Genomic DNA, 23,252 nt, shown 5'->3' with positions numbered 1-23,252 from the left:
TACACAATCAAATTAAATAAAAACAAAAATACGGTGACATTAAAAATAAACTAAATTATTTTTGCAATAAGCGTATTTTTGTTACCTAATAAGCGTTATTTCATTAAGAAGTAATTTGCTTAATTTTTTAACTCCCCTGTCAAAAATATTGAATGTCAGATACGAGGTATCAATGTTAGAATATCGACTAATTAATTACGTAGCTTCCGACTTGCTTATGTGGTTTGAATCAAGGTACCAATAATAGATACTTAACATACATAATTTTGAAAAACACTTTCTGAGAAAATATATTATGACCAATAGAAAAAATCTTTTTGAAAAAAGTAAGCCACCCCGGCAGGGAATCAAACCCTGCATCTCCTTGATTTACGCCCCTTCCGTCGCATTTACCTCTATGCTACGCAGTGACATACTAATTGCGACAAATTTTAACTATTGGCCTTTTTTTTAATACCCACTCATCAGCGCTCTTCTAAATCGTTAATCGCCAATAGTTAAAATGTCACTGCTTAGCATAGAGGTAAATGCGACGGACGGGGCGTAAACACAGGAGATGCAGCTTTCGATTCCCTGCCGGGGTGGCTTACTTTTTTCAAAAAGATTTTTTCTCTTGATCATAATATATTTTCTCAGAAAGTGTTTTTCAAAATTATGTAATATGTTCAATAATTAGAATGGTACATTCTTAAATCTTGTGAATTATTCGTTGAATAAAAGAAATAGTTAATTATACATATATACTTACCTTAATAATTACCAGCTATCGTCAGGATATCTCAAAAGTTTAGTAGAATTTAATTTGAACAAAAATTTTAATTATTTTGATTCGGACAGAATCAAAAATTTAAATCGATGGTAAATTGTCTGTTTTTCTATTTCGCTATTACTATCGTATGTAAATTCTATGATGAGTAACACTGTACGGCAAAAAATATTGATTATTGATTATTAATAATGAACTTGAAAATGCATATTATTAAAAACGTGTTCACAGCAAATTTTGCAATTCAATCTTTTTAAATTGGCTGAATTACAATGCTAAATAATTATTATTATTGAGAATTAATTTCATTCTCTCATGAGTAGGTATTAAGCACGTACTGGTTGCTAAAGTAACCATCAGTCCTTGACCATTTACATTAGTTGCGTTCTGACATTATAAGCATAAGTGATCATAACAATTGGTACCTTTATATTTGTTAGCCAAATTTATAATCCTCAATGCCGAAATGAGAATGGTCTCATTAATCAATCACCGTTCGCAATATTTTGATTTGCCGAGGCTTATATATGTAATAATTGCATTTATATATTACTATAGTATCTGCCCCCATATAATAGTATTGTTTTCAATACAAATCTAATCGAAAACAGATAATTATTCATATTTCGTTGTAAAGGTTACTTTTTTTAAAATAATCAATACGTAAGCTTGTAACAATGTAATATGTACACACTACACTAACTAAATAGAAAAACTATAACAATATAATATTAACCTTTTACATAAATTATATAGGCGTTGTATTTAAAGTAGGCACTCTGGGTATTCTCCAACAATAATTGCTAAGGGTGGCGTAAACTGTTCGAAAAACATCTTAATTCCTAACCTAACCATAAGTCGTCTCGCACATACAAACTCATTTCGACTGCAACATGATTTACAATTTGTCGATATGATTTTGTTGATATTCTCAAAACACGTCTAACTTAATGTATTTTCGCATATCGCGTAGATGCAACATTTTTTGTCTAAAAAAGAACCACTGTCAAATGAAACAAAATTTACTCGGCTCGGGCCCCGTAGCAAATGTAACAGTGATGCATGCGAAAAAATTGCTCTTCGCGGTCATTAGCACAGAACAGATTAGAAATGCAAAGCTAGTCGCCATAGACCATTGTTTTGAAGTCGAATTTTCTTTATGACTTAATGACGTCCAGGCCATAAAATTCTTGAAATTCAAACCCTCCGGAATATACTTAATAATACCAATATTGAATGCGGGTTTCGGTTACATGACAAACGTTAACGAATACAGACTTAACCATTGAAAATAACATAAGTATTCATTAACACGAGCTTAAGTGTGCGCGGGATAGAGTTCCAACATTACTGGAAGTTTTGATGTATGGCCATGTTGCAGTCGACATGATTTTGTCTGACTAATTCAATACATTAGCATATTTTTTTATGAATAACTTTATTATAGGTTTGAAAGGAAACGGGCAGACTCTTTTAAGCGTATCAATTATTTATCTTTTTCCCAATTTTATTATTGTCAATTATATTATTATTCAATTGTTAAGCGTTACTCCAATCCGAGTTTCAGCCAATTATTACATGAGATAATAGATAACTTACGTACACTGAAACATCAAGGTAAGAGTAATGTAGACCACACAGTGGTCATCAAATTAGCTCAGAATTCAATAACAAGTTAATATAGACTACAATATTGGCGCCTAGATAGATACCTACTGGTATAGGATATAAAATTTACAGATAATAATAATTATTCCAAAGATCATTGCCAGAGCTGCTCTGGTAATCGAACAATTTAAATGTCAAAATAAAGATTCTGTATTCGGATTATTCACTTATGAATATTATTTAAATTTTCAATGTATTATTTTGACTTATAGAGCAATATTACTATTATTGTATCAACCAGTGCGTGGGTTTAGCGGCGTGTTTATAACTATTAGATTGGATTATTTATTTCTTAATTTTGTGTGTGATCTTGAGATAACAGTAACATTAAATCTGTGAACGAAAACGAGTCTTGGCCGAAACACGAGACGAAAGACCTACTATTTCATTTATTGAATAAATTAATCTTCCTCCGCTTTTGCCATTATTGTAGTAAATAAAATGTGGGCGAAATCTTTTTTTGTATTACATACATTCGACAATAATTTGTTCATTTGAATATTTTTAGATTACAACGTTTATTATTTAACTTAGGTAGATACTTAAAGATTGGAATTTTTAATTATTTTTATATGTCTTTACGTTAAAAATATTTATACATATTTTGCTTATATCTTAATTGAGTATGTATTGAACATACATAATTTTGAAAAACACTTTCTGAGAAAATATATTATCACCAATTGAAAAAATCTTTTTGAAAAAAGTAAGCCACCCCGGCAGGGAATCGAACCCTGCATCTCATGGGTTTACGCCCCGTCCGTGCGTTACCTATATGCTACAAGGCGACGTACTAATTGCGACAAATTTTAACTATTGGCCTTTTTAATACCCACTCATCAGCGTTCATCTAAATCAAGCTACTTTGGCAATCGGTTTTTGCTTATTTAATCAAAATAGATTCCTATTACTTCAATTACTAACCGACGTCGTGGATTTCTCCAATATTTTTTATGATGAATAATTCACAAGATTTTAAGAATGTACCATTCTAATTATTGAACATACATAATTTTAAAAAACACTTTCTGAGTATGTATTGTTATTTATTAATAGTTTTGTATACTCAAGTTTACGCAAAAATTATAACGAAATCAGTTGAAAATGTCAAACAATTGAAGATTATTGACTAACGTTGATTAATCCGTGCGTTCAAAAATGCAATCATTATTATCAGATAATATCTATGTGATACGAGTAAATGACAAATGTAATTGTAACATTGCTGTGTGCAAATAAGCGTCACTTATAATCCAGATGTTTTAAAATACGTAAAAGCTATCGCACGGTGAAATGCTGGACGAATAAAACGTGCTATGCGGTATCAATGTTATTCTGCCAACAGTTATTTGAATAAATATTCACTGCCATAATGTATACGTACAATATACATGTAACCGCGTGACAGAACAGGATACCGTTTTAATAATGAGAAAGAACCCGCTGATGGTTTCATAATCAACAGTCGACAATATCCTTCACGAACTTCGGTATAAAATTAACAAAAAGCTTTGTTTCTCACCGTGCTTACTCTTCCTGGCGCTATAACCCCACGTATGTAGGTCATGGCTACATCCTGTTTCGCCAAAAGACGCTTTCTTCCAGTTTTATACTTCAAATAAACTTACTGATTCTGCTTTTTATGTTTGTTTAAAAGAAAATGCCATTCTATACCTCAGTGATAAGCAATCTTATTTTTCACGAGGAGTAAAAATCAAATTAGATAATATTATACACTTTTTTGAGGCCGCCTTTATAAACACACACATTATTATTTAAATACTTTTCGCATACTTAATTAACTAACTCAATTATAAAATCTTGTTCATTCTTTGATATATTATTATAAAAAAATACTTCCTGGATTGTAGTAAATCATGCAGTCGGCAAGGGAGCCGTGGATTGCTCGACAGATCTACCCTCTACAATATTGCTTCTGTTACATAAAGATTAACTTTTTACATGGTTCACTTTTGACGATCATCGTGGTGGTTCTACTTTTTGATCATTTAGTGTTCACTGCGGATGATACTAAAAGTCCTGCGCATGCGCACTACGCCCCTGAGTACTGTCATCATATTATTCTCCATGCTATTACGTCGCATTACCCATGTATATTAGTATATCAGTCTATGTTTTTATGCACCAACGACCATTTTTCTATTCCTCCTTCTCTCGATGAAATTTCTGCAACCATATAACAAACAATCACAAATTGTTTGAATTCCAACCTGCAGCGTAATTTCACTTCACGCCATTTTGGATGAATAATTGTGTATTTCACTTTTAGTGACACGTGTAAACAAAAAATGAACGCCTGTATTTAATTCCCTGCGGATGATCATCCGCAGTGACTTGTCTAAATGAGCTTAAAGATCTACGGAAATCGTAACCTTTATTATAATTTCTGGTCTGTTGAAATCGTTGTAGCGAGAATCATTGGCAATAACTAATTAATTCTGATGGTATTGAAGCAATCGAATAAGATAAAAAATAATTTCAGTTTAATGAAAGAAATTTTATATAAATAAGCAAACAGATTTGTAACGTTATTTTGGCAAAGCAAAACAGCGTTGATTACGTTCAGTATCTAGAAACCTATCTACCTTCGCTAAATTAATGAACCGGAGGTGACTTCAATAATAAGTCAGTCACAGTCTATTGATCTGTGGGTTTGATAAAAAAAAACTAAATTAATTGTTTCTCACTGCTAAGGTAGGCACTCGTTTAATGAACACAAAAAAAATCGATAGTTCAACAAATTCCAATTCGACCTTCTGATGTAGATAATATACTTCACACATTAAACTATATTATGGACACGCTATGATATATAATATTTTTTAATGGGATCGAGTTTCATCTATAGAGTAACCACTTTCTTAATAGATAACTCAATGTCCAGTGTCTACCGGTTCGCAGACATTTCACAGTCAATAATATAATAAATTAATTACTTAACAGTATATCTTGTCCAGTGGGAATGTGTGTCAATATTTTGTTTGAAGATATTAAAAAATTCTACCTATAAACACGCTTGAAATAACGTATAAGCAAGCTCGTTTCGCCATTTAAATTGACAACATAAAATACTAGATGTTATGTAATCTTGAATTAAAATAAAGCAAAATGTATAAGTACTACCCAACCCACATAATTTGCTAGTTTCGTCCGCTTGAAGGGACATTGTCAATTGATACAAAAAAGATCTACGTTTTTACTGCTACTGATTATTCAACTGAAATATTCGAAATATATTTCTTCTTTCAGTGCCATGCCCGTTATCGAATGTCGGCGATGATTTTGTATATCTTTCCACTGTCTGTCGCCGTTCTATACTAAATAGAGACGTTTATAAGCAGTTCATAGTGGCCATTATAATAGTGTAGATGTTATATTTTTACGAGGAATGGTTGTAATCTATTTATTTCTTGCTCTGAATCAATAAAACAATAATTAGAACCCACCCGCAACCCACGTCTGTCACTTCTCCACCGTGGGTGTCAATTACTACGCTTTAATCTCGCTGATTATTTACATATAATCAAAAAATATATATTTCATTAAACAAAAATCAAAAATAAGCACAATAGAATTCAATAATGTTGACGTTTGAATTTATTTAGAAGGATTGTGGCAAGATGTATAAATAATTATCTTGTAAATGTGTCAAGTTAAGTTAAACAACAATGTCAACTAGACTGAGAAAGTTATTCAAAACACTGTTTCTTCTTCAAAGTGTAGAATATTGTGTCGATTTCATCGCTCGGTAGCAAAATGAGATAACTTTGCTTAAACAAAACTGACGATGAAGCCGATATCCTTCGAGAATATTCGCCGCTTGATGGGCAGTAGTCGTAAAAACACAGAAAAAGAATCTTCTTTCAAAAGGAGCGACTCATTCAAGCGAATTTCTATCAGGAAGAACTACTTGGACAGAGGAGGAAAGAAAAAACAAAAAAATGATCTTGCTAATGTCCAGCTCTTCAAAGAGGAGAGTAAGCTGGAGGAATACCACATCACACCTTCGGACTCGGACAAGAGGAAAAATGAAAAAGAGAGCAAAGTTGAAAATATATATATGAAAGCTCCGCAAATTTATTTTAAATCTCTCAAGAACTATGATAAACTAAAAGAAGAATTTTCTGAGCGTAGTTCTGTTGCTAAAAACGGTGGCGATGGACGTCATACTCGCTCGCGGGAAGTGTGCACACAAACTGATGAGTTTCCAGCAACTGATGTCTCTCCAGCCAGCACTCTGCTGCTATGCGAACCTGATGACAGTCAAATCGTACCTTTACTGGTTATTGAAAACGATTCTCCACAGTTCACTGTGGATAATGTAAAACCAATACGTGAATGTGAAAACATTACAGGTATTCACAAATTAAAAGAAACATCTCCGCGAGAAACAAGTTTTCTAGGTAAAAAATCAAATTTAGAAAACAAAGTTACGTACAAACGATTCTTTAATTATTCATCAGCTAAAAAGGTACCGGAGAAAATTATTATCCACGTACCGGCCTCTGAAGATATTTCGAAATCATATCCAACTTTGAAATGTAGTCCGTCGTCAACACGAAGATATACCTTCAACAATACGGCGACATTAACAAAAGACTGTTTAAGTAATGCATCAGATGAAGAAGGAAATTCCTTTATGTGCCCAGAACCTGAATCTCATATGAGACGTCAAGAAAGTGATGATTCTGCCATAGAAATCTTCCCAATAAGAGAATCGCCAGAAATTCTCAGATTCGACCGCTCTCCTATATTTACTGGACGTAGAAACTTTCGTTTAGCTTCGCCTCCTCCATCTTTAATACCGGATATAAATTTCGATTTGACACGAAATGACGAAATGCGCTCTCTGTCGATCAGTTTAGGACGCATTTGGATGGATGCACCGTTGACAGCGTCTATAGGCCCAGACCCACACGATAGATTACTTCAAACCCCATCGCCTTTGAATGGACATGTGCACAACTCTTTGGATAGCGCACTTAAAGTTAACAAGGATGACCATACAATTACTGGACTTGATAAACAGTGTAACGCATCTAACGCCTACACTCCAGCATCAAGATCTTTACCATCGGCAAAGAGTGGGAGCGTTGCGACTTCAAAAACTCCGTTTAGTGGATCTCCTGATCTATTTTCTAGTAAAGATTCAGGACTTTCATTCACGCCCATTACACACAGACTACCGGACATGCTTGCTGAAAATCGGAGTAAATCTTCGGGTGGTGGATTCTTCAGAAAAAAGAAAAAGCCGAAGCCTGTTCCATCAGTCGGAAAAGACGGATATTTTGAAAGAGTTAGCACAGTCACTGAAAAGGAAGTAAGCTCCACCAGAAGACTTAGTGGTCGCAGTAAAAAGAGTACTAGAAGTTCAATTAAATCTAAGAGGCGTCAAAAGAAAGGGACATTGAAAAATGATATGTACACAGTTGTCATACGTCGACCTCCAAGATTGTCAAAAATTGATCCTGTCATATTCGTTCCGCCAGAAAAAAGAAATTCTTCAGTTCGTCGAGAAATTTCTCTTAAATATAAAACGGAAGAAATTAGAAGACACGACAGTATGGCTGATCGTGACACGGTGCCTCTAGCTGAATCGGAAGACTTTGATTCAGAAGACGGTTTATATGAGTGCATTTCTACAAACTTTGCTGAACATTCAGAACGATCAAAAAGTTACAAGGACACTTCTTTACATGGAAAAAGTTATGGATCCATTAGTGGAGAATCATCTTTTAGATCTGCATCACCAATTGGTTGTCGCTCGGGCGTGGATGATGCGGGCAGTAGTTACATCGACGTGTCTTGTTCTTCGGCATCCGGCAGTCTTTACGCAAGAAACAACGGAAATGACAATTTACGAACAGTTTTCTTCTTAAAGAACTCCGATCTATTTGATGAGCCAGTTATAGCAGAGGATGACTCTAATTGTAGCGAAAGTGATGACGCTGAGAAGCAACCATACGTGCCCCAAGGCGTATCGCCTGTACCAGGCAGACGCCCTGCAAGGCGCAAATCTCGGCCCATTTCTTATCGTGCTAAACCCAGCTTGCGTCGTATACCCTCGAAATCTGGTAAGTTTTTCTTATAGAGAGTTATCTGACGAAGATGTATTTGATCGTATTTTCATGTCTCCGCTATTTATGATAGAAAATTGCAACATAAATTTGTTATTCTTTTAATTTGTTTTGATTGCTTGCGTAATATAATATTAAACTAATGTTTTTTTATTGCTATTATAGTAGATTGGCTGCTTCGTTAACAATTGCTAATTGCTAAATTACAAATAAGTATTGTAATAGTATAATAAATTTAACATTAGCTTAATAAAATTATAATAACGAGATTTTGTTATTTTATTACTATGCGGTGTTTTAAATCTTGTGTTTTAACCTGCAGATCTATTCTATCAGTCGTATTTCTGTTTAAGTGGAATATGTGCGCGCGCTTATAAAATGTTTATAATTATATATGTTACGCCGAATGTGTGAAATTGCGTATTACATGAATTAGGCAAAATATCTGCCGAGTGCGTGAATTCGGCAGTAATTTTTCTGCCTAGTTCATGCATTGGGCAAATTAGATAGTGGCACTCCGGTGGTGTTTTTTGCAACTAATCAAACTAACCAAATGTGTCAAAAAATGTCATTGATTATATAAAAATATACCAGTCAATGACGTTCATTTCCATTTAATATGCCCAAAAAAAATCCAGAACTATAATAATTATATAATTAATAATAAATTAATGTTATGTTGACAGTTTAAGAATTAATTCTATGAATTCACGCACTCGGCAGATAACTTGCCTAATTCACGAATAATTCTTGCACGGCTTGCATTTTTCATGAAATAGGCAAAATTTTACCGATTTTTATGTAATACGCAATTTCACGCATTCGGTTCAACATATATATGTAATAGATATATTGTATTTTACGCGCATGCGATAAATTCCGCCTCAGCAGCAAACGAACTGTTAGAATAGGCCTTGCTCACTTCACCGGACCGTTTTCGGTCTATTATAATATTATATGACTATATTTGCCATAATTTTAATAACTTGATAAAAAAGATTGTATTTCACTATAATTATTGTAAACATAATTAATTTCATGAATATTCCAGAAAGAAGAATTCCATAGAGTATTCGCTAGTGCATTATTGCAAAAAATTCCTAGTATTTGATTTTAACTAAATACTATAAAAAGTATTGTTCAAAGAATATGAATATTGTGATTATTTTTATTATTTAAATGCATCTTGCACTAACTGCAATCGATGATCATCTTTTATTACACGTCATGTTTTAATTGATCACTCCAAAAATTATTTACGATCAGGTACGAGTATTACTGCCCTCGCCTAAACTACTTCACCCCAAAATTGTGATGCATCATGATAATTAATGAATATAAAATAAAATAAGTTATTTTGCTTTTATTGAACGAATCTACCTCTTCTAAATAATACTAGACAAATGAATATTGAAAATAAACCAAAATAGCTATAGAGCAGCGCCCGGAAACCTATGCCACGCGTGCCACTAGGTGGCACACGAAAGGATTTTTGGTGGCACGCCTCGAAAATGACGATTTATTAAAATGTTCGGTACTTTAAAATACAACGTAGGTACTAGGTACTGTCAGCTGTGAATACTCAATTATGAAATATAGTATAAACCCGTATCGAAATCTTTTAACTGAAAAGAATTCGGAAACGTGCTTAATATTAAAAACTCCAAACTATGAACCAATTATTGAGGTGTTAGCTTCCAAAATTGAACCTTAAGGGAGTCACTAATGTTTAAATATTGTAATTTTATGTAGCGTGTATTAATATAGTCAAATAAAATTGTCTTACAATATAATTACCTGTTTTGTGGCACGCCAATGCATTTGGGTTGCCGACCGATTTATGATGTTCTATACTATAGAATCTATAGTATAGACTCTATACTAGGTTTTCGAATTTAGAACTAAGCTCATCTCAGTATAAAATGTATAAATGTTAGCATGTGGCGCTCTCACTCTATGTGGACAGATAGAAAGATATTTATTTATTGTGTTATTACGAACTATCCCAGTATCCAACTTTTCATAAATATCTCGTAGTGGTTTCTAAGTATATTAATGAATACTACAATATTATGATAATACGTAAATAATCCTTCATTGAGTTTTGATACAATGTTATCCTTTTATTTCCAGGTGACATAACACAAAAGGGATATGAAAAGAAGCGGACCCGACTGATTGGACCATACATCCCAAAGCAGGCATATCCAGGTTAATATTCGCCTATTTTAAACAATCTAATTAGCTTATCTGGAATAACTAATGAATTGTTTGTTTATGTTATACATTTTACAGGTTCAATTTTAAAATTGAAATCTTATTATACCAGGCGCGCAAACAGACAATCGAAATATCTTGTATACTACTAATCATAGCTTTTCGTAACTTCAACCGCAGACCAACTCGCACTGTTATGGGTACATTTCCCATACCCAGGCACTTGTAGTCTAGCGATGAACACCTGCCCTGCAGATATAAGCACGCGTGATCATATATGAGTTATCATAGGTGATAATAATTATTAGGATCATAAGTGTTGGTTGTTCTTTTAGACATGCCGCGTCAGAATATTAAACCAAATATTGGGTGCCCCAGATGGTTGCACCAATTGATGAGTTCCACAGGTCTTCCACTGGCAGGCCTTGCATGTCATAGAATGCCTAGAGAAGTGGGGCCAACCCGTTGAGAACGTTGTTCGAGATCCAAATCATTTGAGTCACGATCCTCAATCATTAAGTCCTGACGAAATAATATTCCATTCACTTAATATATTTTATACCTTTTTTCGTTTACGGTTTATGGTCTTTTCTGCGCGCCTGTATTCTGCGTTTCATTAAAATTAATTTAATCTAGTACCTATATTTTTAAAACACTTACAAAACACAAGATTTAATATTACTTATATTAATTATTACTCTACCATTTTAAAACAGACTTCACCCGATTAATAGAGACAGTGATAGTGCTAATAGCGCCTGTACACGTGCATGGATTTACTGCCAGCAATAGCGTGCAAATTTGACTATCGCGACAATGACTGTTTACACACCAATATATTATAGTGATGGTAGCGCCAATCTCATTTAAAATATCAGCGAGACGCGTTTGTTGATGTTGCGTTCATGGTTTGTGTGCTGCGCGGTATAGTTTTTATAGTTCGCCACAGGGATCGCCGCGATCGTTTTACCGCGCATGCGCACATGTCACACAAGAACTCGTTTGATACATGCATACTTTATTGTTATAGTCGCGACAATCCGTACAGCAGTATCAGCAGTAAATCCACGCATGTAAAAACGGGTTATTACTATCGACGGCATAACATAAATTAAATTCAATATCAAATCTATGTTTGAATCCAAAGGAAACTTTTCAATAATTTAGATCAGGGGCAGTTCTTATCTTCAAAATTATTTTATTCGTAGGTACTGACTGTTCAATCTACGTCATTCGTTTTGACACAAAAATATTGTTTTGTCGTTTTCATTATTTGTGTTTTCTCCAAAACTGCTTATTAAATATGCTTTAGGGTGTGGTACCCATTACCAGAAAATTGTCTGTCCTGTTTTGAAGTACTCATTGTACTCACAGTTTTAACGTTTAAATCAGCGGTTCCTAACCTGTGGCTCGCGACCCGAAATCGGGACGATCGGCATATTTAGTGAGTTGCAAAATATTGTCAACAAAACAACATTCTTCGCCATTTAATTTTTATGGGTCACGGCTCAGAAAGGTTAAGAAACGCTGGTCTAAGCGGTGTGGTCCCGCGGTGGTATTGTAGTGGTAGGCGGCGGCGCGGAGAGCGGGAGCGGCGGGGGAGGCGGCAGCGGGGGCGGGAGCGGAGGCGGCAACTGTGGCGGAGGGCGAGTGCAGCCGCGGGCGAGACGCGCCCAAAGAAGGGTCACTCACAATGAGAAGAGATATCACTCAGGTGCAACATCGAGTCTCTGCCCGGCCTGTCTTCTGTTTTCTCTTTTTTTTGCATAATCGTTTGTTTGCCGACTTACATTTTATTCACCACAAACTCCTATCTACCCAAGAAATCTTCACTCTGTTGTATCCTTAAAATCCGACTCCTCTATTCTTGAATTTAATTGCAATATGTGGTCGATTCGCAGGTGTATGCTAGTAAACAATACCACTACAACAACAAATCGCTTTTACTGTACCAACAGTGCCCCCTGTAGAGTGATTTACCCACAAATAATAATTGTCATACAAACCTTTCGAAATGCATTTTATCTAAAATATTTTGATAAACATTTCGATCGATTACAATACCGGTAATTTTAAGCGTGCCATTAGCGGGTTACATGTAAATTGTACGTATGCATTTCACCGTATTACAGTTCACCGTGGGGTGTTGTAACGGAAACAGATGGTCAGATAACATTGATATCAAAAAAATTACACGGTGTTCGCGGAGAATTTCACGAGTAGGTACCTACCTACTTTTAAATCATTCGGAATTATATATAATATATACGATATGATTGTATTTCTTATTTACTTGCCTATTTTCTTCTGTATATTCCAGTGGTTTTTATTATGTATTTTTAATTGTTTTATTTAGACATGAATTTGATCCCAATGCTATTCGACTATCTGTTTCCGATACAATAGTTCACGGTGAACTGCTTACGTACACTTTTCCGGACACGACCATTACCACAGAACTTAGAACGTTTCGTGAGTTCAGTAAAAAAAGTTGATCGCACAATTGGTTCAGCATTTTATCGATTCTTGTTAATGGCTTAAATTCACTGGAAAATTATTTCGTGGTATTACTACATAGAAACACAACAGCTGTTATTTACCTAATCTTAGCTGTTGAGTTTGTTTTTTTGTGTATCTAATAATATAAAACGTCATTCAAATTGCCTGCCTATTCCTATTAGGCACTGCGAGATGATGTCATATTATTTATTACATTAAAATTAATATCACCGTTATTCTGCAACACGAAAAATGTGTTTACAAAATGATCCCGGAGTGAACTGTAAGTTGCAATAAATATCTGATTGATTATTATTTATTGGAGCTTTATTTATTTAATTTTTTTTTTGAGGAAATTATAATGAAATTGATCTAACAGGATTCGATTATTTTAATGAAAGATAACATGACCGTGTAAAGAATTATCCAAATTCTGGTAGGTACGAAGCTATTTTTTAAATGCAATCTAGTCAGTGTTTCATGAGCTGTGTGGCATGTGGCCAAATCCTGTTCGAACCACATGTTTTCCATAACGAAATCAACCAATACCGACCATAAAAAGTCAGTTATCATTTGCTTTTGGTGGACGCCATTGATGATAAGGCTCGCTCTTTCATAATTTGCGAAGAAGAGCGGCCCGATGACACCACCAGCTCAAAAACCGCACCAAACAGTGACTTATAACGGCATCTCTTGAATCACTTGTGGGGTTTTTCTCGCCCCAAATACGGCAGTAATGCTTTTAGATGAAAGTGAACCTCATCGCTGAATATGATTTTCCTTGAAAAATCATCATCTGGTTGCTTTCAATTCAGCCTTCAGTTGGGCGATGATTTCTATCGAATTCTGACCTTAATTTTCGCAGTACGACCGTCGAAGATTTCCCATTTTCGTAGTATGATTCTACGATGTTATGTGTTGCGCAATGGAAAAACGATCCATTGTGTTAAATATTAGACTTTCAACTAACGATATGTGAAAAAATAACCTTGAAATATATGACAGGACTGTGAAATTCGTGCCGCGAGCTGGATAACCCTGTATAAGAAACCGATTTTATAAATTAAGTAAAAATTTCGTAAATTACAATTTCCACTTGCATTGAAACACCTCTTGGTAAATAAATGTCATCAAACCACACTATTCCTTACGTTACAAAGCTATTTCCACCACCCCTATCCTGCGCTAGATTGTTGAAGATAATATTTCACACCTCCTGCAAGTCGAGATGCACCTGTGTCACCAATTGTTAATTTTATTCATGTCTTCCTCCTAAGTATTTAGTGACATCCACCTCGAGTTTTTTTCTTTCAGTAGGAGCGCAACGGTTGGTGTTTAAGACCGCTGGTTCATGCACATCATATTATGCTTGGCTTCACGCATTTATCGGTGTTGTTTAGTTTGTTTTTTTCATTGTGACGTATATTTTGTTCATGTACATACAATATATTACTTGTTATCCATATAATATATGTTTATTTAATGTTCTACAATGCCTGCCAATTTTAAAAGATTTTTTTTATATAAAAATTTAACGCTTACGCTGTATTCCGCTATTATCAACAACAAAAAATGCACTTTGCTATCATTTCAGCACGCTATCGGCAACAAATCTTACAAATTGTAAAGGCGTTCATTGAATAAAAATTCGAACGCTCTCAGTAGGTATACAACATTTATTTAGATCTCACTTTCATGTATCAAAAAATAGATTAAGTATAATTTATTTATTTTTATTTACAAATTTGTTTTTAATATGCTTCATTTCCATAAATCAATGCACATAATAATAATAATAATAAAGAATGCTGTGCTTTGAATATGTTAATTAACTTTAACAGATACCAATACATATTTCATTAATTAATTATTGATGTTCCATCCATCGAATATTTTTATTGGAAATTATTAACATAAATATATATTTTTTTAGTTATCTTATCGCAGAATATATATTTAATGTGCCAATTAGCGTACGCTTTTAATATACTTAATCGAGATTTCTGCCGTGTGAATGAACTAAATTTCACCCACACCTGGCATATTAAAGTATACGACTGTATATTATTATATACATTTATAGCAAATCGGGATAGGTGAGGAATGTTCCGATCTGCCCACGGTTTATTAACGAAATTACAAAAATACATAACATTTTCACGGAGTTCCGAAATATAAACAGTAGTTAGGTTTTTCTGTATTACGAAATCCGTTTAATGGAGTGCTGATTCGCTCTAGAATTATGGTGAAATTGTAAGTTGGATCATATTATATAATGGGCCTATTTGTTGATGTATCTAATATTAATTAATGGACATATCGTATATCATAATTTCTGAGGACTGACCGAACTAGGACTGAATGAGCCCAACGCATAATGATGAAGCGAGACATTCGTGGGCTGTTGTACATTTTGCGTACTGTCATGCTCATGATATTGTGTGGGGTAACACTCATAATAGTAATATGTTCAATGTATTGTAGGACACAATAATATCATAGCGAGACAGCCCTTCACTGAACAAAATTTGTAATTCGACATACTTAATCGGCTGTTTTTTTTAAGGTTTCGTCACAATATTTGAGAAACGAGTTTATACCTATTATAATATACTAATAGTAAATTTGTGTTGGAGTATTGAATCTTGAATTAAATAATTATGTTTGCAGTGACTTTAAACAAACTATTTTTTTTATTTTCGCTGTTTTTTGTAATAATTTTAACCGGATAGATTAATACCTGCATACAATATAATATTTCAGACTATTTAGGAAAATTAACATGCAAGCCAGTAGGTTACTATTAATTACTGATTACTGAGTGAAAACATTGAGAGCTTATTTGTAAATAGTGTAATATTTCTGAAATAAGTTAGAGTAATATGGAAATTGGTAATAATTATGATAATTTGCGGAATACACATATAATTGTAGTTAAATAATTCTTGTTTCTTTAGTAATATGTAGACAATATTCTACCACAGACGATAATGTTATCAGTTATTCGGTTAACTGACTGCGATTTTTTTTATAACGGCAGACATTGTGAACAAAATCACTTACCCACATTTTTTTCTGTAACTATCTCATGCTGTACACTGACATTTAAATCTGACATTTAATCGGACGAGTTTATTTATAGAAATGTAATAAATATTTATTGTTTTTACTGTATTCAACTGCTTTAGAGGGGGGAGGTTTAAAATTCATAAAACATTACTTTTTAGGGGACCCATTGAAACTTTGGCAGTGAGTATTATCGATTAAAAATTATTATCGATTGCACATAAATTCGGTGGTTTTCTATCAATTCAATAGAATGTTTCAATTACTTTATTACATTCACGTGTGTAGAGATATACCAAAATCATAACTGGTGAATAGACTACGATTCATTTAATTAAAAACATTTGCTTTGTTATGTAGTAGCTTTAAAACTAAACTAAAAATGAGTTAAATATTTTATTAGTTTCATTTATTGTTAATTGTTGGAAAAGACCATCTTATTTATTTTTTTTACTGATTTTACATTTTATTTAAGTTTAAAATGTCATAAACGTTTAAACCATTCTAGTTTCTTAAAATAAGCCGCGAAATAAGTGCTTAACTCAAAGACAAAAAAAAAAGTTGTTTAATTAATATGGTACTTATTTCTCATAATTTATTAATGGTCGCGATCGGCTTCATTTACCGTACATGTAGACATGTCCACTCTCTAATGCGGCATTCTCACAGCTCGATTTTTGTTGATCAACTGTCTGTTGAATGAAAGTTAAACTAAAACCTGGTCCAGACCTAAAACATCCCGTCAGTTGAATGCAGAACTATTCTAACTTACATTTGAAATTTTTGAGGAGAGAGTTTTTTTAAACAACTTACTGAAATTATTTATTATCTTTATGGATAAATGGATGCATCATATTTTAGTAGGATTATTGATTTAAAAAAATGGCGCATACACCTGTCCACATAAATAATAAATAACTGAAGTAGGCTGTTTCCAAAAACTCTTCTGCAAAATATTTCAAATGTGAGTTAGAATAGTTCTGCCTTCAGCGTCTGTATATTAACAGTGTTTCCATGTGCGTCGGAAAACAAAAATGTATCAGAACATAATATTAATTGTTCTCCGAACCGATGTTTCTTGGTCTAACGTACGAGAACCACATTTCAACCAAGTTGGGCAATGTGTACATTGAGACTCTTTCTACTTTCATTGATTCAATTGTGAGTCATCATTCAATTCTTAAAGTTGATTACTATTATCGATTCAATTTAAACTGGTCTGCAGCAACAACATTTGACAGTTGATCAACAAAAATCGACATGTGGAAACGTGGCACAACAAACTAAGCCCCGATCGTTTTATTAAGTTACCTTTGTGGATTAAGACAGTACAATATGTTTTATTCCATGTGGTGGTTTCCTACCAATAATTAACAATATTAATTTAGGGTTATCGTTATATCTTTTTCTTCGGTTATCGATTATAGGTAATTTGACAGTTTTAATTTATTTTGAATCGTGAAAGCCATGCATTTGGATCAATATTTTGTTTGCTGTACCTACAATATAAAACACTATTGAATATTGCCTATTTTCCTTTCCCCTTTCAGTTGTAATTTTTCCAACACAACGTTTTCAAATTTTATAATAAACCTAGTGAAGGCAGATTTACTTTTTTTTTTTACTGTACAGTTGTATTTGTCTTGTGAAAAATACGATGTATACACATAGCATGTATATATGTGTGTGTTTAGTGCAGATTTAAATGTCACCGTACAGTGTAGTGACGTTTGTCGTGTTGTGATATTAATAATCTCTGCAACTCACTGTCGCACGTTCGGTCGTGGTCAGCCGCTGTGTCTATCATTGGTATGTGTTTTGTCTTTTTGCACGGGGTTGGCGTAGGCTCTGCGCGCAACGTGGTCGCCACGTCAGGCGGGGGGAGTAGTGGGTCCACCCAGCGCTACCGCGGGAATAGGCGGCTTACCCGAAACGAGAGCAGATACCACTCCGGTAAGTCCACCATGCATAGCCGCAATCAGTCATCGACCATCGTAATTCAGCTGTAAGCCGTCAAACATCACTCATTAGCCCACGATCTGTATGTATGCTTACAATAATTACTGTTCGGTAGGTACATAGGTAGTAAGCGTCGCAAAAAATGCAAAATTGAATTTTGGCGCGAAAATGACGTCGATGATCGTCCATTCGTGACTTGTATATAGCAATTTTTATTTATGGAATCCCATTCCACTTTTTTATTATTTATTACTGAATACAAGTATGTGGACATACACAAGATTGAAGAATATTAAATTCGTATTATTGAAAATACATAATTTTGAAATATCTACAAACAGAAAACAAACCTAATTAATGTTCACTGTCCGGGTAACTGAGGCAGACCGATAGCTCAAAGGACAAGAGCTGGTGACTCATTGGAAAGGTGTGAGATTTGAGTACCACTTACCTTTGTTTTCTTTTTTTCTTCTCTAATGGGTATGATTTCTGATGTGTATGTTGCTTTATAATAAACTAAAAAACATTATTGATCTCCTATTTTTAACGGAATTACGAGTCAAATTTTCAATAATAAAATTGTTGAGCATTGCAAGAAAAAAAAATACATTTTAACAGGCTTTTTTTAAATGGAGGAACGTTTATTAGCCATTTGTTTTCCATTAAAAATATATGAATTTGAACCTGGCCATTCTGCCGCCAATTCACTGCCTCGCACATTACTGCAACTCAACTAATTAAAAAAGCCATGACTATGGCAATTTTTGATTTCAATTCTGTCGCGCTGATTCAGTTTTGCTATTTTTCTGTGACCGTGCAGTGTCGCTATAACCATTGTAGCATCTTTACCTAATATCCTCGTATTTCTTCATGGACTTTGGTTCTCTTGGTCATTTTTATTGATTGTGTGATAACGTGTAGGTATATTTTGCGTCCAACATCGTCAGAAATATCGCCAGGCATCCAACGTATAGGTATAATATAAGTAATATAATATTACTATATATTATTATCAGCTCACGTTAGTAGCACCATACAATTTATTAGTTCACACCAATGACATTAATATGTTAACTATTTTTTATTTTCGCTGTTTTTTGTAATAATTTGAACCGGACCGATTAATAATACCTGCATACAATATAATATTTCAGACTATTTAGGAAAATTAACATTAAAGCCAGTAGGTTACTGACTGAGTGAAAACATTGAAAACTTATTTGTAAATCGAGTGCTTAAAGTCAGACAACGTTATCTACAAAAAAGTGTTTTTTTTTTTTTTTAGATAACGTTATTTTACATTTACGGCGAAATGATAGTCAAACAACGTTATGTCAATCTTTTCTAATTTCTTATTAAATCGTCAGTAAAGTTTAACGCTAATGACATAAGTTACCCTTGTTTTCATATTTTTTAAAAACTATCCCTATAAATTTTAACATCATCATAAGCAAGATAAATGTACAATACACAATAAATTATAAAATATTAACATTAGGTTTTAAATAAACATTTCCCTTGTTAAGTTACAAGAATCTAAAATAACGATTTTTGGCTCTCCTTTTAAGTTGCACTTTTGTAGATAGTGTTGTTTGACACTAAGTCCTCGAAATAATGTAATATTTCTGAAATAAGTTTGAGTAATATGGAAATTGGTAATATAGGTATAGGTATAATATAATATTACTATATATTATCAGCTCAGTAAGTAGTACCATAAAATTTATTAGTTCACACCAATGACATTAATATGGACGAAGCATCTGGAAAAAAATGACACTCACTTTTTTGTCGGGGCTGCCGAATGGCATAATCTGTTCTAACGCCATTACAATAAAGGTGATTTTGCTATAAATTCCCGATGCTTTTTGTCGGTTCTGCAGAATGGTTCGGTTCGAGCGGGTTCGCTCAAATGAACATTGACACTAGAAACACTGTTCTAACGCCATTACAATAAAGGTGATGTTGCTATAAATTCCCGATGCGTGATATCGCATAATGGAAATTGCGTGACGTGTACATATGCATGTGCGAATGTCGCTATGTGCGAATTTACTTGCTAGCTACTGTATTGAGTGCGTTGTCCATTAATAATGTCATTGGTTCACACAAAATAATATAAATATATAATAAACCAGTATGCATTAGTTAATGAAGTTTAGCTTTGGGGACGCCACTAAAATTTCCATGGCAGGTAGCAGGTACTTTTTTTTGTAAACCGACATTACGTACAACAACGATACTATTAGGGGTCGTCCATATATGACGTCACGCCCTAAGGGAGTCTGATAATAATATATTATATAAATAATGTGATGATTTGCGACGACGGGAATATTGGGAGGGGTTCGAAAAAGTTATGTCGCAAAACCAGCAAACTATTTTTTTTACACTGTTTAATAATATTCCGCGAGAACATTATTATACTGAACGGTCATTATCAATGTTTTTTAACAAATGGGGGGGGGGGGTGATGTTATTAATTATTGACGACCACTTATGGTGAGTTAGTTGCGATAATATGCTGGTTATAGACGATATCATTGTTACATAATATTTTTATATTGTACCTACCTACTGCCCTCATAAAATGAAAATTCTTGACTCAATTTGTCGTTACAATTGAGTTAACGTTGGTAGGTGTCTACTTTTTAAAAACCCTATCTTTATCAACAGCTTTTGGCAATGTCATAAATCATAAATGGACGAAACCTGTCCTGATCATTATTGTAAGATGTATTTTTTGTAATTTATTTTTATCATAAAATATGTAGTTAAATTTATTTAAGTATAGATGTCAGTATTGTCGTTTACTATACACCTTTTAGGCATACCTACTAACAAAAGGTAAAATTAATATACCTTCTTACCTATTTCTTTTTCTCTGAGTGAAAAAATCTATACCCCGTCAAATAATTTTGAATCCTTCATCTATCTTATTTATCTTGTATCGTGGTAGCTATTTTTTTCTTTATATATATATATAAACTTGTGTAGCTATTCTGGCCAATAGGTGTCTACTCCATAATATAAAAAAAAATATACTAAAACTTTCAACTTCTTTCTGTCCGGCTCATAAAGCCTTTTCGTTTTCACCGACAGACTTTAAATTCGGTACACATGCAACAATGAAGTGACAATAATAATGTAGATATTCTATTCAAAATTTGGGGGCGGTCCGGTACTCCAAACATTGGCCACTGTACAGAATGTTCTTAAAAAAACATATTTTTTGTAACATTCACAATCTAATTATTGGATGCACAATATTACGGTCGATCTACTTTTCAAGATAGTGTAACTTAAACACTGCGTTATCATTGTTCATTTTGCGCATGTTGTTAAGGGAGTTAGATCTTCGAGCGATGAGTTTTCTATAGACACCTAATAAGTACCTAACTAATAACACAAGAGTGAATATTATTATATTATCCATAACGTAATACATATTATGTTTAACAGTTATAATAATATAGCGATCTAGCGCTCGAAATGGAGAATTTTACGAACCGGAGCGCTCGATAATTTTACGAAAATATTAGCACTGTTACTTATCTAATTCTAAACATATATATGTATTTAAAAAAAATGATTATGTTAGATTTTTTTATTATATGACATATCTCGCTCAGACGGTAAAATTAATATTTACACGAGACGGAGCGATAATTTTGAGGATTGTATGAACCGGAACGGCGCTCCGGTGCGTTCCGGTCCATTTCGAGCCCTGGGTGATGCCTTTATTGAAATCATATTATGAAGTATTTATTAAAATAGAAAATTCATATTACTAATTTTCGTTGTATCGTTCATAAAAAATGGCTCGTTTAACGCATATTTTTTCATTAGAAACCTTACCGATAAATAATTCATTTTCTAGAATAAGATGTCATAAGCGGTGCTTGACAGTAATTATTTTGAACGCTTTTCACTTTGACAGTTCGACTTTCGATTCTCAGCAAAAAAAAAATTGCTTCCGTCACATTCTGAGACATTAAGCAGTTCCTATTTAGATGGATTCTGTAGATTGTAAATAGTAGCTGTAGGTAGTTTGTTGTATAAACTGACCATCACTCGAAACGCTATTACCAAAATTCTCCCGCAATGTTACCACTATTAATAATTATTATTATCTTCTATCATTTTTGTTTCAATTCAAAACTCGATTGTTTGATTAAAATAAAATGATACTTTTTTCGGTACAGTTCGGTTATGAGGAATACAGCGGAAAACACATTTTGAAAATACCCGATCCGATATACTAGATTATTTGTTAGGTTAACCTAACCTAAACTAACTCAAACTAACAAATAATCCAGTATATCGGCTATTTTCAAAATGTGTTTTCTGCTGTATTCCTCATAACCGAACTGTACATACTCTTTTTTCTTATATGTAATCTACTTAGAAATTAAGATGCAAGTCGGTTATCCTGGATATAGCGGCAAACACATTTTGAAAATAGTCGATATACTTACTTGATTATTTGTTAGGATAACCTAACCTAACCTAAACTAACAAATAATCCAGTATGTCGGCTATTTTCAAAATGTGTATCCTGTATCCAGGATAAACGTATATAACCGAAATTAATATTTACTAGATGTAACTTCTTGTGATAATAATAATAATCAATTATATTATGCATTACTTGCAATAATAATTCATTAGTTTTGCCTATCTGTGTAATGACATATTTAATGCGCACATTCGCAACTTTCTCTTTTTTGACAGTGCCTTTATAATACTAAAAGTTATTAACGTTGTCCTATCTGTAATAAGAATTCATAAATTTGATACCTACCTTTCACCACACCTATGTACCTACTGCATACACATCTTTTAACGATGAATATATTTGATTATATTTTCATAAATTCATATACCTACCTACCTACTCAACATTTTTTTTATGAATAATGTCTTGTTTGTTTGCATACTTGAAATGGCAGTTATCTTTTTAAAAAAACCTGTTTGAA

The 23,252-nt window shown here is 33.4% G+C and overlaps 2 protein-coding genes across 9 annotated transcripts in view; both read left to right on the top strand.

Annotated features, from left to right (window-relative positions):
* DIP2 (disco-interacting protein 2) overlaps positions 1 to 23,252 on the top strand; it is a 218,131-nt gene that overhangs the window by 171,218 nt on the left and 23,661 nt on the right. For 2 of the 8 annotated variants that reach the window (XM_085941305.1, XM_085941323.1), the window contains exons 2-3: positions 10,666 to 10,743; positions 12,314 to 12,463. In XM_085941305.1, the coding sequence (XP_085797431.1) occupies positions 10,666 to 10,743; positions 12,314 to 12,463 (228 nt within the window). Of the gene's footprint in view, positions 1 to 3,643; positions 8,530 to 10,665; positions 10,744 to 12,313; positions 12,464 to 18,159; positions 18,268 to 23,252 lie in introns of those variants that run through there. The other 6 variants (XM_085941309.1, XM_085941312.1, XM_085941293.1 and 3 more) reach the window with 5 other exon arrangements.
* Ptp61F (Protein tyrosine phosphatase 61F) overlaps positions 1 to 23,252 on the top strand; it is a 231,520-nt gene that overhangs the window by 192,185 nt on the left and 16,083 nt on the right. The window lies entirely within an intron of this gene.

The sequence above is a fragment of the Rhyacophila brunnea genome, unplaced genomic scaffold, assembly GCF_057557595.1.
Source record: "Rhyacophila brunnea isolate RB1 unplaced genomic scaffold, BYU_Rbru_1.0 scaffold_1, whole genome shotgun sequence".
NCBI lineage: Eukaryota > Metazoa > Arthropoda > Insecta > Trichoptera > Rhyacophilidae > Rhyacophila > Rhyacophila brunnea.
Note: the sequence above shows the minus strand (reverse complement) of the source record. Positions and strands in the feature narration are given on the sequence as shown.